Source organism: Mus caroli, unplaced genomic scaffold (genome assembly GCF_978045245.1).
Source record: "Mus caroli unplaced genomic scaffold, Mus_caroli_1 scaffold_3, whole genome shotgun sequence".
Taxonomy (NCBI): domain Eukaryota; kingdom Metazoa; phylum Chordata; class Mammalia; order Rodentia; family Muridae; genus Mus; species Mus caroli.
The window spans coordinates 61339541-61354899 of NW_028227258.1; the positions used below are offsets into that span (position 1 = coordinate 61339541).

At 39.7% G+C, this 15359-nt stretch overlaps 1 protein-coding gene across 1 annotated transcript in view; it reads right to left on the bottom strand.

Annotated features, from left to right (window-relative positions):
* The window catches only part of Tbx15 (T-box transcription factor 15), a 45042-nt gene that overhangs the window by 15292 nt on the left and 14391 nt on the right, over positions 1-15359 (bottom strand). The window contains exon 5 of the mRNA XM_029475302.2: positions 12389-12453. Coding sequence (XP_029331162.1) covers positions 12389-12453 — 65 coding nt within the window. The remainder of the gene's footprint in view (positions 1-12388; positions 12454-15359) is intronic.

Here is a 15359-nt window from a genome sequence, read left to right on the forward strand (position 1 = left end):
CCCTTTAATGGCACAGGAGGTGTACTGCAGATGGCAAGGGCTTCTTGTTTCACCTTCCAGTCCATGTTTTTCAGGGATAAGTGTATGTCATAAGGACAAAAGTTAGCACGAGGACAAATAACAATCCTTTCTCATTCCGTAAGAAAGTGCTGGCAAACTGGGAAGTTTCAATAGTACCATAGCATAATTCCTGCTTTCCTATTAATTTTATTTATTGCCTACTTTCTTGTTAATTCTATTTATTGAGTAAGTAGAAATTAGTTTGGATTCTTCTCCATAATACTATTTCAAAATATTATGGTATGGTATGGTATGGTATGAATTACTTTATAAGTAGCCAACTCTAAAATAATAACTTTGTATCAGCTATCAAATAAAACTTTAAAAACAGTAATGGAATCATATATTTAAAATTTAAGAAGATTTATAGATGTTGTATATTCTGTCTCTTCTAGCATTCTCTTGAATGAGTATCTAGCCTCTGTTGATGCATTTCTTTGAGAAGGTAGTCTGAGTTTTTGTTAGATCTGTTATTAAGCTACGCCTGACATTTGGCTGAAATCTTAGATGTAATTGTTTTCATCCTCCAATGAAATGATGAAACTCTTGTACATTGCCACTAAGCATCCTTCTTCCACGTCCTCCTCAAGGAGACCTTCCTTAGCCTAAAAATACAGCATGCCATACATAAACATATCCTGCCATCCAGGAGTTCACATAACAGGGTTTTTCTCAAGGCAAAAGTGTAGTGATAACATTTGTAGCCCACCCCCAAAATCAGTGGCAAAGAATATAACATTACTAGTCACACCTTATTATTGGGCTATATATTTCATAGTTCAACAATTATATTTTTACTATATGGGAAAAATATAAATTAGCCTTTAATATGTATTCTTGTGTGTAGAATTATAGAAATGTCATGCATTTATATTATTCAGTCTTTTAATGTATTCTGACAGTTTCTCTTTTTGGAAAAACTTAATTCTATTTATTTGCTATTTGCTATATTTTGTCTCAAACTCTGTCAAGCTTCACTGATTAGATCCAAGTGCTAGAAATCACTAGCACTGTATCTCAGAATGTAGTATAGGGCCATGGCACGATTTAATAATCCCCTTCTTTCTATAGTAGCTTGTATGTATTTCAAGGGATTTGGATTCAATGTTTTCCTTTGTTCAAGTTCCTAGAAAAATGCTTGCTGCACAGTATGTCTCGGTTTATCTCATTGAATTAACAAACGGGTGTAACTATTTCATAATTTTAACAATTTCCATTTTCTCAACTGATGCATGTTAAGTTAACTAAGTAGTGGATCTAATCCATAAATTTCAGCTAGTATCAATTCTCTTTCTTAAGCTTAATTTTTTTAAAACCAACTTGATATAAAAATAAAGTCTCTGAGGATAGAAAGAGTCCTCTAGTGCCAGATATCAGGGCTTTTTATTCTCTAATTGGGATTGTGCCTTTATTGACCTAGGTCTCACAGAGGTTTCAGTTTCCCTTCTGCCTCTGTTGTCCTAGATTTAGGATTCCTGACCTTCGATTAAGCCCAAGTGTTCTAGCAGAGTCTAAGCACTTCTACCCATTGCCTTCTATAAGAATGTTTGTCAACTACCCATTAAGGTCTTCAGCTACTAGATGTCTACACGAGGTGTATCGTTCTAACCATTGTTTGCTCGATGTTATCTTGCCTTGATTTTGTAAAATTTTATCTCCAAGATTTACAAAATGGACTAATTGTTTCACAGATGCAAAAAGCTGCAGTGTCTGGTTAACATGTTCCACATGGTGGGCCTCTGTGGGCTACAGCACAGCAGAGACCTGGCGTCATCTCTGAAGCTTCCAATCAGAAACAGTCAAGTTGGCAACTGTTTCCTCTTGCTGACTTTTCCTCCTTAGTCCAGTGACAACAGAGGCCACATCTAAACCCCCTTTGTTTGGTCTTTTGGCTGTAACTTCCTCTCTGGTTTCCAAGCTGCTTCTCTTTTGTCTTAGCCAAGCCAAAAAATGTGCTGAAGGAGGAGAAGAGGGAGGAGGCAGAGCTAGCCAAAGAGCTCCTTCACAAACTAATGATGCCTCCAGATCAACTGATCGGGAATTGTAACCAGCTTGTAAAGAAATACCCTTCCAACTGCATTTCTACAAGAAACAAACAAACAAATAAAACAAAACAAAAACTTCCTTGAAGTCCAGCAAAGATATTGTAATAACAAATACAAATATCAAAATATCCATGATCTGGCTTAGGTATCCCTGTGTGCAATTTTCACATTATCTCTGGCTTCATCATTATTTTCTGTTTATTTTCTCTTTATCTCCAACGTCTTTATCCATTTAACTTCTCCCTATGCTGTGTACTGAGACTACCATGAACAGAGCATATGCGATAGGTTGATATGACCACTGGTCCTCTCTCAACAGAAGTAAGTCCACAGCTAAATCTATTCTAAGGTAGCAGGAATTTTGAAAGCATAAAGGAGCAGTCAGACAAAGGAAAAACTTAGGAGATATAAAAGCAAAAAAGACACAGGGCTTAAGTTGTGTCATTTTCAATTAAAAATGAAAACAATATAAAAAGAATTAATTTATGAAATATATGATGCATTTGGAGATATGTAATAAGTGCTATGAGGCATTGAGCAAGAAGTATTTAATATACATAGGAAACTAAAGGAAGATTCCACAAAAGATCATCTATAAAACCTCAATATTAAATGACACTCTAAGCAATCTTCTACTACAGACAAGTGGTAACTTTTGTGGCAGAGTCAACAGTATTTGCAAACACTTTGCAGTGTGAAAACAAAGGTATGCTATGGGCACTTGACAGAGAAGCTCTGGGTAGGATGAAGGTGTGTACAATGAACATCCAGTCCAGATCTAATTACCATATCTCAAAGTTCTTAATCTATCCCTGCTCCCTGGAGGCAAGGTCAAACCTTCCACCTTCCCTCCCTTTCATTACTTTGTGGAATCAGCTCTAACCTCCAGTTGCTTAAGACATTTTATGTTGAGATGCTCTAAAGGATCACAAGATCAAAAGCCTACAAATTTAAACAAAAGCTCATCATGCAAAATTTGGCTTCATGGGGTATAACAATTATATCTACACAGTAAAGATGCTGGAATCAAAAAGCCTTTTTCACTGGTGTGGGAGAAAAAAGAGGAATTGATGAATATATGTTTAGAATTGAATAAAAATTGCTCATTAAAAAAATTGCTCATTGCCTAGTGGTCCCCGGGTGTTCCTTTTCAACTACCCTTCTTAGAGTTTGGATAAGCTGTGACATCAGCTCCTGGGCATTTTCAATGTCTCATGAATAATAACATTTGTAATAATACCAAACAGGCTAACTAAAGCATTAAGTTCCTGTAAATTTGACTGAATACTCTGGCTTTGGTACAATGAAAGTCACTCAAGGGACAGATGAATACTCTAGTTGAGAGCTTAGACTCTAAAGATAGTCTGGCTTCTAATTAAGGTAAGTTTGGCCAAGGTAAGAAACTTCTTCATGCCACCAAAGTCTCCATAATTGTAAGATAGAGAAATCTGGATTTGCTATAATAATTGTGGCTTAATAAGCACAGCTTGATTGAAAACAAAGTTTATCAAGGCAAGTGAAAGAAAGAGTAAAATGAGAAGTTGGTCATCATTGTTCCAATTCAAGCAAAAGAAAATCTGCTCAAGATTCAGCTTGGTCTAGCAGATATGGCCTTACTTCCCTGGAATTCATAGCACTATTCATATACTCTGGCTCTGGATAAAATGTAAAAGCAGTTCCATGTTACCTAATTCCATTTCTCATTTTCTCATCAGAGAACCAAAAACGTGTCCCTCAAGCCCCTTTAGGCCTCATTATCTTGCAGATACTCCAGACTCCAATATACTAACCATTAAAAAGACTGGGTTCAATGACACCATCCTTGGGCAGGAGCCATAGATAATAAAACAATTGCCAACTTTCCCTGGCAATTCCCTATGGCCAAGAGGACAATGGTGGAAACAGTTTATGACAAGGGAGGGAGAACAAATAATAAGGCAGAGAGAAGCATTAAGTTCTGGCTAAACAAACAGCCATGGCTTGGATGAATAGGAGGAATACAATTGCCAATAGGAGGGAGAGGATGCCAAAATCTAGTATAGGGCCAGCTACCTTGAACGACAAATGCAACAGTCCCCGAGAAGTCCAACACTGATTGCTTCCATAGACCTGCTGAATGGCAGAAGTCACCCATGCCAGGGATAACAAGAAAGTATGCAAAAATCTAGAAAGGTTTGCAAGACTGCCAGGAAAGAGCAGGATGAGGTTAGCAGGGAAACTATAGCCAATGGCCCTAGAGGGGACAAATGAAAACACAGCAATTGAGCTTGAGGACACTTGGGATGGGATTGATGGTTGAGAAAAGGCAAGTGGTCAACTCATTGGCTCTAAGCTTGCTACTTGAGACTCATGAACAATGGGGAGCCAGAAGAGATTGGAAGCATGGTTTCTGCTGCCTGGACAGATGTGTCTGCAGAGGACAGTGAAGTCACTCTCTGGATTCTATGACAGGCTGGATCTGCAAATTCTGAAGCCAGTAGCTCAAAATTCAGATCTGCCATCAGCTTAAAGGGAAGCTCTGTGAGGGTACCTTGACTCTGAGGTAAAAATAGACAACTTGGGCCTCAGTTAATATATGAAGTAACTATTCCTATTATTTTAGACTATAATTTGAGTAGCTAGAAATAACTATTAAATTGAATTGTACAAAGTCAACGGTGCTTTGTCTTTTTAACCTATAAATAGTCATTTTTTCTGTTTAGCTTAATAGATGGATAAGGATGCAGGCAGGATTTGATAGTGGTATCTGAGAGAGCACTCTCTGACTAGATGTCAGATGAAGTACATCTATTGAAGTACATCTTCCTCCCAACTCTCCAAGGAAAGTCATTTTAGATCTAAGCAAAGTTGCATTGGCCTGGGGTTGACTTCTCTTCGTCTCTCTATCCAGTTAATTGGGAAACTCCTAACTTTCCATGCCTCTTTCTATTGAGCATGTGGACCTATATCAGGGAAGAACTCCTGTCTGAAACTCAGAAGAATGGTTCTTCATTCTTCATGGCCTTGGGATAGCAGCTGCTGACAGTGGGTTGTAGGAACATTTTTACTATCAAGTATTTTTTCTACCACCACTCAAGAAAATGTTCTTCTCTTTGATTGAATAGTGACTGCACTGAACATTCCTTTTCAAAATGTGAATGTTTTCCCCCTCATGATGCAATGCCTGTTACCACATGAAATAATATGTGCATAGGAATGAACTATATGAAAGACTTCCACCAGTCACACCAACAGCACACATACTGCTAGCTCAGCAATATGAACAGACCCAAAATTCCTCTTATACTTCATGTCTTTCTGCAGATCCTATGAGAAAAATCTGCTAAAAAGAAAGAAAACTACTTTCATGTATAAATCAGCCTCCATGACACATGACCACTCTCTGACTACTCGAGTTTGGGATTAATGTGCCCAGACTCAAGCCTCCAAAGATGGACTCCATAGAGAAGAACATACACTCCTAAAATACTGTACAACTTCACTGGCTAAAAAAGTGTCAGTCTACCTGAGACCTGACATGGTCTAGAAGCTGTAGCTTCTAGAATGCTGTGTCAACTAGGCATAGGTCATGGGGTCTTTCAGTTGCCTATAGATACAATGGAACTGGGAGTAAAGACCAAACCCAAGGCCAAAGGCAGAAGGAGAGTACCATAGGAAAGAAAGCAGGCTGTCACTGTGTAGTATTTTTGAGAAAATTTTGAGAAGAATCCTTCGGGCCCATGCAGATCCTAATTTTTTCCCCAGTTTATTTATTTAATATTTTCCCATTTTTTAATTTTTAATTAGGTATTTTCTTCATTTACATTTCAAATGCTATCCCAAAAGTCCCCCACCCACCCCCACTCCCCTACCCACCCACTCCCACTTCTTGGCCCTGGCGTTGCCCGTACTGAGGCATATAAAGTTTGCTAGACCAAGGGGCCTCTCTTCCCAATGATGGCCAACTAGGCCAACTTCTGATACATATGCAGCTAGACATATGAGCTCAGGGGGTACTGGTAAGTTCATATGGATGTGTTTGTTTCTGAGGAAGCATTTGGGAATTCCATAAAATTTTCCAAGTGAGACTTATGCTTTTTGTGCACTGTTTGCAGCCACCTCTAAGAGACAAGGGTTTCACATTAGATGTGGCTTGGAAGATACACAGAGCTTTCTTTTCCTCTATTCCCAGGGCTCCTCTGTCGACAGTCAGCATCTATACCGCTGTCTTTCCCTCTAGCTGAGCAACAAGGTCCCTTGCAGGAAAAATGTATCTCCCAAGGCTACTTCTAGACTCTACAAGCACCCCTTCTCTTCAGCTTCATGGCCCATTTTTTGCCTTTGTTTCATGCGTCCATAGTGAAGTCACTCTCAAGGGCATAATTTCTCAGTACATTACTAGGTGACCTTGTTCAACCAAACTTCATTATGTCTTAGGTTCAACCAAGCCTCTGAGAACTTCTCCTTGTCTCTTACAAACACCGAAAACTTGTTGGTATTCTTCTCCAGGAATCTAGGAAGCACAGGCAAGCCTGATCTCCGCAGCAGGTCACATGGTCCCTTGGATGCATGGATCTAAGCAGCAATTCTGTCAAATCAGAATCTAACAAAAGTAAGCAGGCTCAGATTTGCATCTGAATTGCCCTTAGCTTTTCTAACTAATCACAAACTCGATCTTTCTTCCCTCTCCTTGTGTATCCAAACCTAGCCCTTGGTTTCTGGTCTCCTCCATTTGCCACAGGTTGGAATAGCCTTTTTTATTCTTTTATTTAATTCATTTTTTATTGTTTCTTTTTAATTCATCTCCCACTCATCAGTGTGGTTTTGCAACTAGCGAACAGTTTTCAATTAATACTGTATGCCTGGCACTGTGAAGAAAGGGATATCTAAAAGGATAAACTTGGAAAAGCACAGTTCCAGATTGCTGACTCAATCAAGAGAATGGCACAGGAACCTAACACAATGGAGACAAAAATGCCAATGTGGTAGCTGGTAAGATTATCTGGAGATTGTGGCACCAGTGTAGGGCTGAATGAGAGGGTCAGAACTTCCCTGAAAGAAGCTGACTCTCAACCCTACAGGCCTCCTGTGCTAGGCTTACCACCCAACAGGAAGCCTGAGATGCACACTCTGGATGCAAGCAGATCCTGGTGGATCCTCCTTCCAGACCCAGTCATTAGATCAGCCACTAGATCTCCTAAGAAGCAGAAGAAAAGGGCAAAAGGGCAAATCTACGAGCCAGTAGCCCTTATCTATATATGTGTGTGTGAGTGTGTGAGTTCGTGTTCACTAAGAATGGCAACTAGAGTTCAGCCCTTGCTCTGTAATGAGCTGTTTATTTCAGAGGAAACCTATCATATGGGTCACACTCTGATGGGACTCAGTGTGTGAGCCTCACAGGTCTAGGAACACTGCCCGAGGTATAAATAGAGTGTACAGTGGGTGGTTGCATCCTTCCCATCTTTCGTCTCCTCCCTTCTCCAGCCTCTGGACTGTGCTGGGATAGATTGAGATCGACAAACCTGAACGTGTTTTGGTTTGAGGTTTGGCAACCTCTGTAACTCCAAAGTATTCCACAAATGTTTTGTGTTCTGCGAAACCAAAAAACATTGGCCAAGCACTTTCCCCTCTAATTTTTAAGCCCATGTGTTTTTAAAGGAAATGTAATCCGTATGTTTTAGTAACATTTATATGCAATTCATCAAGCCATGCTCCTCCGCATGAGTCATTTGATGTCTAAAATGCATGTGGAAGAACAGGGCAAGAGCTGTGTTCGAATGAGAAGAGCCACAGAGGAGAGGCTGGACAGAAAATGATACACTGGTCCTGATGCTAGCTCAGAATCACCAGGACCAAGATGCACAAATCAGTCTCCATACACTCGCCCATCCATCTTTCCCATACACATGATAACACCAAAAGTCCTTGCCCACATCAGATCCTGTAGTTAGCTAGTGAAAATTAAATCACTGAACAGCTAATGATAATCAGGTGATTTTTTTTGAACTTTTGGAAGAGGAAAGACATTCAAAACTTTTATACTTGCCTTAACAAGTCCATTGTTATGTAGAAAGAAGTCACACACTCTTGCCCCCATTGTAATACACTGAGAGTGCATCCCAGCTTCAGTTGCCAGAAACATTCAACTTGGTTTTCCGTTCTCAGCTGGGGAATTCTTTTTATAGGGTATATGAAGTAAATGAGAAGACTACTATGGACAGTAGTCTACAAACACAGGTGCAAGCTCACAAGTGGCTTTATTTGAGACAACGCAGCATTTAGCCAATGTATGTCAAGGAAGAATTCTACTTTCAGGGTCTGTTGAAAGTATACCAGTCAAGGACAAGATGCTAGCACAAGGCATGAGATCTATACCTTGGAAACTGGGTAAGTGTGGGTGTTCACCAGCATTCCAGCTTAGCTCTGGGATGGTGGCAAACCCTCTTAACTCTGTTATGCCTCAAAATCTTTGTAAGATGCAGGTTTGAAAAATGAAGGATGAGCTCCTAAATGATAAGTCCTCATTTGCAGATAGCTGAGACAGTTACTAACAATCCTTAAACTAACATTCACGGGGTTTTATTTTAATTGACACACAGTATATAGCTTATATAGCTATCTATGTGTTGCAGGATGATAACTCAGCATGTGTAATGGGCAAATCAAGGCAGTATTTCCTTCTCCTAAACACCTCATTTCATTGAATCGGGAAGTTTTGCACTCTTCTAGATCTTTATGAAATGCATGATAAATTGTGATCTTCAGCTATCCTCAAATGCTACAGCATATCAGAACTTGCCTTCCTGTGTCCCTCTACTCTGGTATTTACCATTCTTTCTTCTATACCTCCTTACTCTTTTCTTCTAACTTCTGGGAATAACCTCTCTGTTTCTCATATCTACAGAAATCAACCATTTTTACTTCCGGATACAGAATATACTACATAGCTTTTTGTGGTGACTTATTTCATTTACTGTCCTTTGGTCCCATTAATGCACAAACGACAGGATTTCATCTCTTTTTAATGTGGCTTGTAGGGTTTGATATGACATAGGAAAGAATTCTCATACTATAAGAAATAAGTTAAGCATTGAAATGGGCTAAGCCTGACTTCAAAGCTCAGCACCCTGCATTATTGTGCAAGCAGTCTGCCCCTGATTTACTCAGAGTTCTATTTTCAAGGAGTCTTACAGAAAAGAGCAACCCACCAAACAGGACAGGGAAACCACCATCACCTCTGAGCAGCAAGACATTCCCTAGCCTCCAGGAGAACCTCCTCTCAGCGTTCAGCTAAGAGGTCCTCAAAACATCCTGGCCAGTAGCCAGTCCTTCAACACTCTGTCCTTCTAGTCTCAAGGCGGAAGGTAAAAAGCCTTGGTTTCTGCAGCATAGGTTTAATATTGGTCAGCACAAGCTAGTTTCTCATACTTGGGTATCTCCCACCCCACGCTATTGAGACACAGTTATAAAAAGGGCCTCTCTGTAGCCCCAGAAGCTCCCCAATATGAAAACACAGCAAACGCATGTCTGTCCTTGCACCTGCTTTCTGGAAACCCTTCCCTTCCACCTGATTCTTAGCACTGTATCATTTAACCTCAGTCATCCTATAGAAACAGCTTCTGTTCCCACTTGACATCCTGGTTTATTTCTATCAAAAAATCTATGTATTTTTCTTGCTATCTATGCAACGTGAACAAGAACATTCTAGATAGTAACTCCCAAGAGTGTATACCCTCTACTATAACTTCCAAGAGTAGGGTGCCTATCAACAGGAATCTCTAGCTGAGGAAGTAAAATCAACTTTAGAACAGGTATTTGAGTAAATACTACAGATTGTAAGGGCTCCAATAGAAGACAAGGTAAGAGGAGAGCAGGGGAAGAAAAGCAACACATTTAGCATTAAAATAAACAAATACTAAATACTACTACAGAGCCTCATCTCCCCCCAAAAGAAATGAATAGCTGAATAAATAATATGACCACACTTGGCCCTGGAAACATATTTAGGTATAGAGCAGAAATTCTTATCTTGGGAGGTGGACCTTTCAAAGATATACAAAACACTACAGGCTTATCCAAAAATTAATAATAATGTTCAGCTGTTCATGTACACAGTTACACTTACACACTAGGGTCCCACAGACCCTAAAGGCCATCCATGAATTCCAGGCTTTGTATTTATGGCAAGGGTTTTCAAAGCCCATAGCTTGGAGTTCATAGACGGCCTTCAGGGTCTATGGGCTCCTAGTATACACTTCACTATACCATACATGTATGTTACAAACCCCACACAGTGATTATTTCATTCACAAAGTACTTTAGGAAAGCACTTTTTTACTAAATTCTTGATGTATATTCAACATACATTTAGGTATCTATAAATTTTGTTTAGCTCAAAATCCATAAGGTCACCTCCATTGCATAATATAAAATTTGCTCAATTTTCCAGTGTTTAGATAACATTAAGTAACATGGTCTAGGTATCAGTTAATGATGGAGCATTCTAGAACTCAGTGGGGAATGTCATTAGTCAGATTAGTCATTGTGGAGACATCATAGAATGTCCTTCCTCAAATCTAGACATATGCCCTCTGCACACCTTAACTATAAGGTAGATGCCATCATGCATGGGGTCTGTTCATGCTGAAACACTGGTCTGTGGTGCTTGATTGGATAATGTATCACATATTTCACGGAGTAGTTCTAAATATAAATTGTTGATTTATCCAAAAACTGCTGTAGAGAGAATACCAAAGATAATTCCTGACAATCTGTTGTCCAGATGTAAAAGGGTCCTTGCAGATTATGAAAGAAGCCTGATGTCTGCTGAAAGTCAATCGCATTGCAATGCCTGTGTTATGCCAGACATACCCATCACACTCGCTCAGTCTCTTTTGCCTGTATCTGATGAGACTGCCTAATTGGAAATCATGGGCATGTCTGGCAAGTTAGGAAACTTGCCATAGATTTGAATGTCATGTAGGAAAGCATTTAGAAGAAAGCATTATCAGCCAGAAAATGAGTACAGCCTTGAAGACATTTGATGATGGCAGACAATGTTCCTTTGACCATCTGGCAACTTCTGGAACCAATGGTGCAGGTAATGAAGAAAGGTGGTATTCCCCCTCATTACTGAAACTTCTCTTTGCTCCAACAGAGTGAGACTACTGCAGAAAACCACAACCAGTCAAAAGATAGAGTTGTGAAGCAAAGCCCCAGCTGGTACATCTAACAACCCTACTCCCGCACCCAAGGGATCCGTTTGAGAAACAGGGAGGGAAAGATTCTAAGAGCCAGAAGAACAGGAAGGTTTCTGGAAGAGGGTGTCTCCTAGAGATATCAGAGAAGCTACACACACATGAAATCTCACCAACATGGCTACCTAAACATGACCTGAATAAGGACAACATAATAAGCAACCTAATGTGGAAAAGGAAAAGCTCACAACCCTCAATCAAGAACTACAGGCACCAAGGAATGCTGAAAGAAGGAGAAATAGTCTCTATCCCAAGTGAAGAGCACACCAGTGGGTTATCTAGTACCAAATGGTCAGCCATTAAAGGATCGATCCATACAAGTACCATTGTACAAACTGAGCAGGTTGTATTTGTATATTTAGGAATATAAACACACACAACAACAATTAAAGAAAAGGGGGCATGAATTTTAAAGAGAGCAAGGGCAGAGTACATAGGATGATTTGGAGAGTGAAAAATAATAGAAAAAATGTTATAATTATAATCTCAAAAAGTAGAAAATTTATTTCTGAAAAAAGGAAAACAGAAAGGTAGTATTCTAGAAACAACTCCCTTTATAAAGTCAGAAATGTACATGTCTTGGAGGACTATTTCCCAGGAGTAAAATTATTACACTTATTTTTACAAATTCAGCTCATAAAGGTAGTAATTTTCTGAAATCTTCTACTTTTCAGAAATGTAAAGCACGTAAGACACCACTATAGCCCACTCCTTCAGATACCAGAAAAACACACCAGTCCACTGCTAACAATAAATGACCGTGTGGCTTGTGCCTTATATGGTCTGAATCACAGAGCACAGTGCAAAGGGCAAAACACTCTGTAAGATTTGTTACAGCATTTTAGGTTGTGTGACAAAAATATTGGAAGATGAGCCTTTTCTGGGGTGGGACTTGGGGATTCTTGGATAAGCCATCCATTTCTGAGTCCGTGCAGTTGCAGAGTTACAAGCATTCTTTGGGAATCGGGAGCGCAAGGGCCACCAATGAGATCTGGGGAAAGGAATTTTATCAAGTAGCCAGTAAGTTTCTCATCCCGATATTCTTACCTGTTTCTGCCAGAATCTCTGAATCCTTTAGCAAAAGGGTTTCGGTCAATTTTTAATCTGGTGATCTGGAAATAAACAAATAAATATCAATTGTTTTCATATTAGCTGATTTCCTTTCGTGTTACTCTTAGAAAATTAACAAAAACTCACTCTATTAATAACAGCTGTTGTTTTTATTCCGTTTCCTTTTAGCTAGAGATTTAAATTTCAGCTTGACATAAGGCTCAGGCCTGGCACCCAGATGTGTAACTTGCTTCCTTTTGACATCCAAGGTTTCTGTGTGTGACTGTGATCTCACTTCTACTAGTAACAAACTTTGTGTGTAGACAAACACAGTAAAAGAAAATTGAATGGTGGTATGGTCCGTTGGTGACACACAGGAATACTTGTTGAATGCACATTGTGTAAATGAATGAGTGATGGAGAGATGGTTACATTCATCAGTTCAGCCCAGTAAACTACCAACAGACAATCAGCTTCAGGCTATGGGAGCCAAATAATTAGCTGCACTTCCCATTCAGCATAATATGTGCCTTTCCTGCAACCAGAAATTGCTCATTTAATGACCTGAAATGTTTTTAGAAACTTCACAAAAATCTGCTCATTTTTCACCAGAAGTGGTAAGGTTCCTCAAATATAAAACTGAACGGAGCCACATGAAATGCATCTCATTTGGTCTCCAAGACTCATCAGCAAATCAGAAGGAGTAAAGAGGAGCAGGGTGGGGAAAGCCACCCATACACCTCTTGGCCAGGTCCTCAGAGACCGTTCATTTTTAACCACCTCTTAGTACCTCAGACCCCTCCATTGCATTCTATGTTAGTCCCAGTAAATTCTAGTACCGCGGAATATATCATCCTCGTGCTTCTAGACTAGAAAATGCCTAAACAACAGGTTCCATATGAGTCCTAGTGTTTCTGCTTCCAGCCTTGGTCACGGGAGGCATTTTGATACCTTTGTGTCTGAACCAGATGTAAATGACTTGCTCCACTGAAGCCATAGACCCTCAGGCTTCCAGATGATATTTTAAAATTTTACTTATACAAATCCTTCAAGATCTGGCTCTCCTACAATCTCTAAGGTAAAAACATAGAGCCTTTCAATCTGCTGATCCCTCAGAGTTTTCAAGTTCATTTGAAATTTTGTAATTTCACTTTAATATGAAAATGTTTTATGAAATTAATTTTCCCATCTCTCACTGGTGGCCCTTGGCTCCCAGTTCCCAGAAAACGCTTGCATACTCTGCAATAGTGTTGATTCAAAGAAAGAGAAATAAGTGATTTATTCAAGAATCTCCAAGTCCCCTGTAGCAAAAGGCACATCTTCCAAATTTGTTATTACAGAACTGAAGGGCTGGGAGCTCAAACGAACTAATGGCACTCAGTGTAAAGCAAGTCTAGAAATTCAAAAATCCCATTGTTTAAGGGAAGACTCAGATTTCTGCTAACAGCAAAACCTATTCTCACTAAGACAATGAAAGTTGGTGCCTCTGTTGCAGACCTTTCTTAGTCCTTCCTTCTCACCTCGTCAGAGTGGAATTTCCCAAAGCCAGAGCCTTTAAAACGTCTTTAAAATGCAATGTGAGATTCTCACAAACAGACTCTAACTTGAAAGCTCCACGCTGGCTTCAAGGTTATTTTCCTCCCTAAACATTCCTTGTCTCTAGAATGGTGCACTAATAATGTAGCAAAGGCAATTTTACATCTATTTTATAGACCAGAGCAGGAGCCTAAAGGTTTGGCTTTCTGAAGTCCAGTGTCTGCCATGTGAATACTGTATTGAATTTAAAGAGTGTCACTGCTTTTCTGCGTTTGACTTAAAATCGGTTCTTTCTTCCCCCCATAACCCACCGCAATAAACCACACACCATATTTTCTTTTCAAGTTGGGGTTATAATATTTTATTTTCTCTTTCAAGTTGGCTTATCCTGTCCAACTCATTTATGATAGTGGTTTCTGAGATACAGTTGCACTGCTGTGTTTGGGGTGCCTCCACAGACCCCTGTAAATATAACATTCTAGTTCATGGCCTGGGAGAAATAGCTGAGAATGTGATTTCCACAGCCCAGGCCACAGGATTTGTATGGAAATTTAATAGAAAGGGGCCAAAGATGTTGGTAAAATAGCACCCCTGTACATGTTCCGACAGTTTTTATGGAAGGCTTAGAGAGATTTATGAAGAGTGTGGCTTTGACGATCATTATTTACCAAGTATTTTTTGTATGCTAAAGGTGACAGGTGACACAGGTGACAGGCTTGGTGGGCACTCAGCATGTGACTGTGTCACCTCTTTGCTCTCAAAAAGTTCATAATCTAGAAGAACAAAAGGCAGACATGCGCAGTGGTAACAACATAAGTCAAATTATAATTAGATCCACAACAAAAGCAACTTAGCCTAAAAACTCAGAAGAATCAGCAAATTGAAAGACTCTGAGTCCTCCCCTTAGAGATAGATAGTAGGAAGAGCAGTCCTTGAAGGATGTGTACAATTTAATTTTTAATATGGGCCATTAGGCTTGCTGTCCTCTGGAGGACAAAGGTGAGTGGAAGGTGAATGTTCATCAAGTGAAAGTTAAGAATCATCTTTTTCTTTCCCCAGTGGAGACAAAGGGTAAGCAAAGAGTTGGATTTCCCGGGCCTAGGTTTTCCCATTCAAATTGAAACATGGGACATGGTCAGGAGACTCTGCATGTGTGTATGTATGAATGTATCTATATATGCATGCATGTGTGTATGTTGTATGTTTGTGGAGTGGCTGACAATTACACAGACATGCTACAGACTCATCGGGAGCTAAATAGAGGATTTGGATGAGACCTGGAAGAATGATGGGCTAACAAGGAGACCCAAGAGGCAAGAAAACAAAGCCTCACTTTAGCGTCTTCTTCATTGTGTATTACACCAGGGGCCTAACATCAGACCCAACAGATACTTTACAGCACTACAGTGAGCCCTGAGAACATATAAGAACC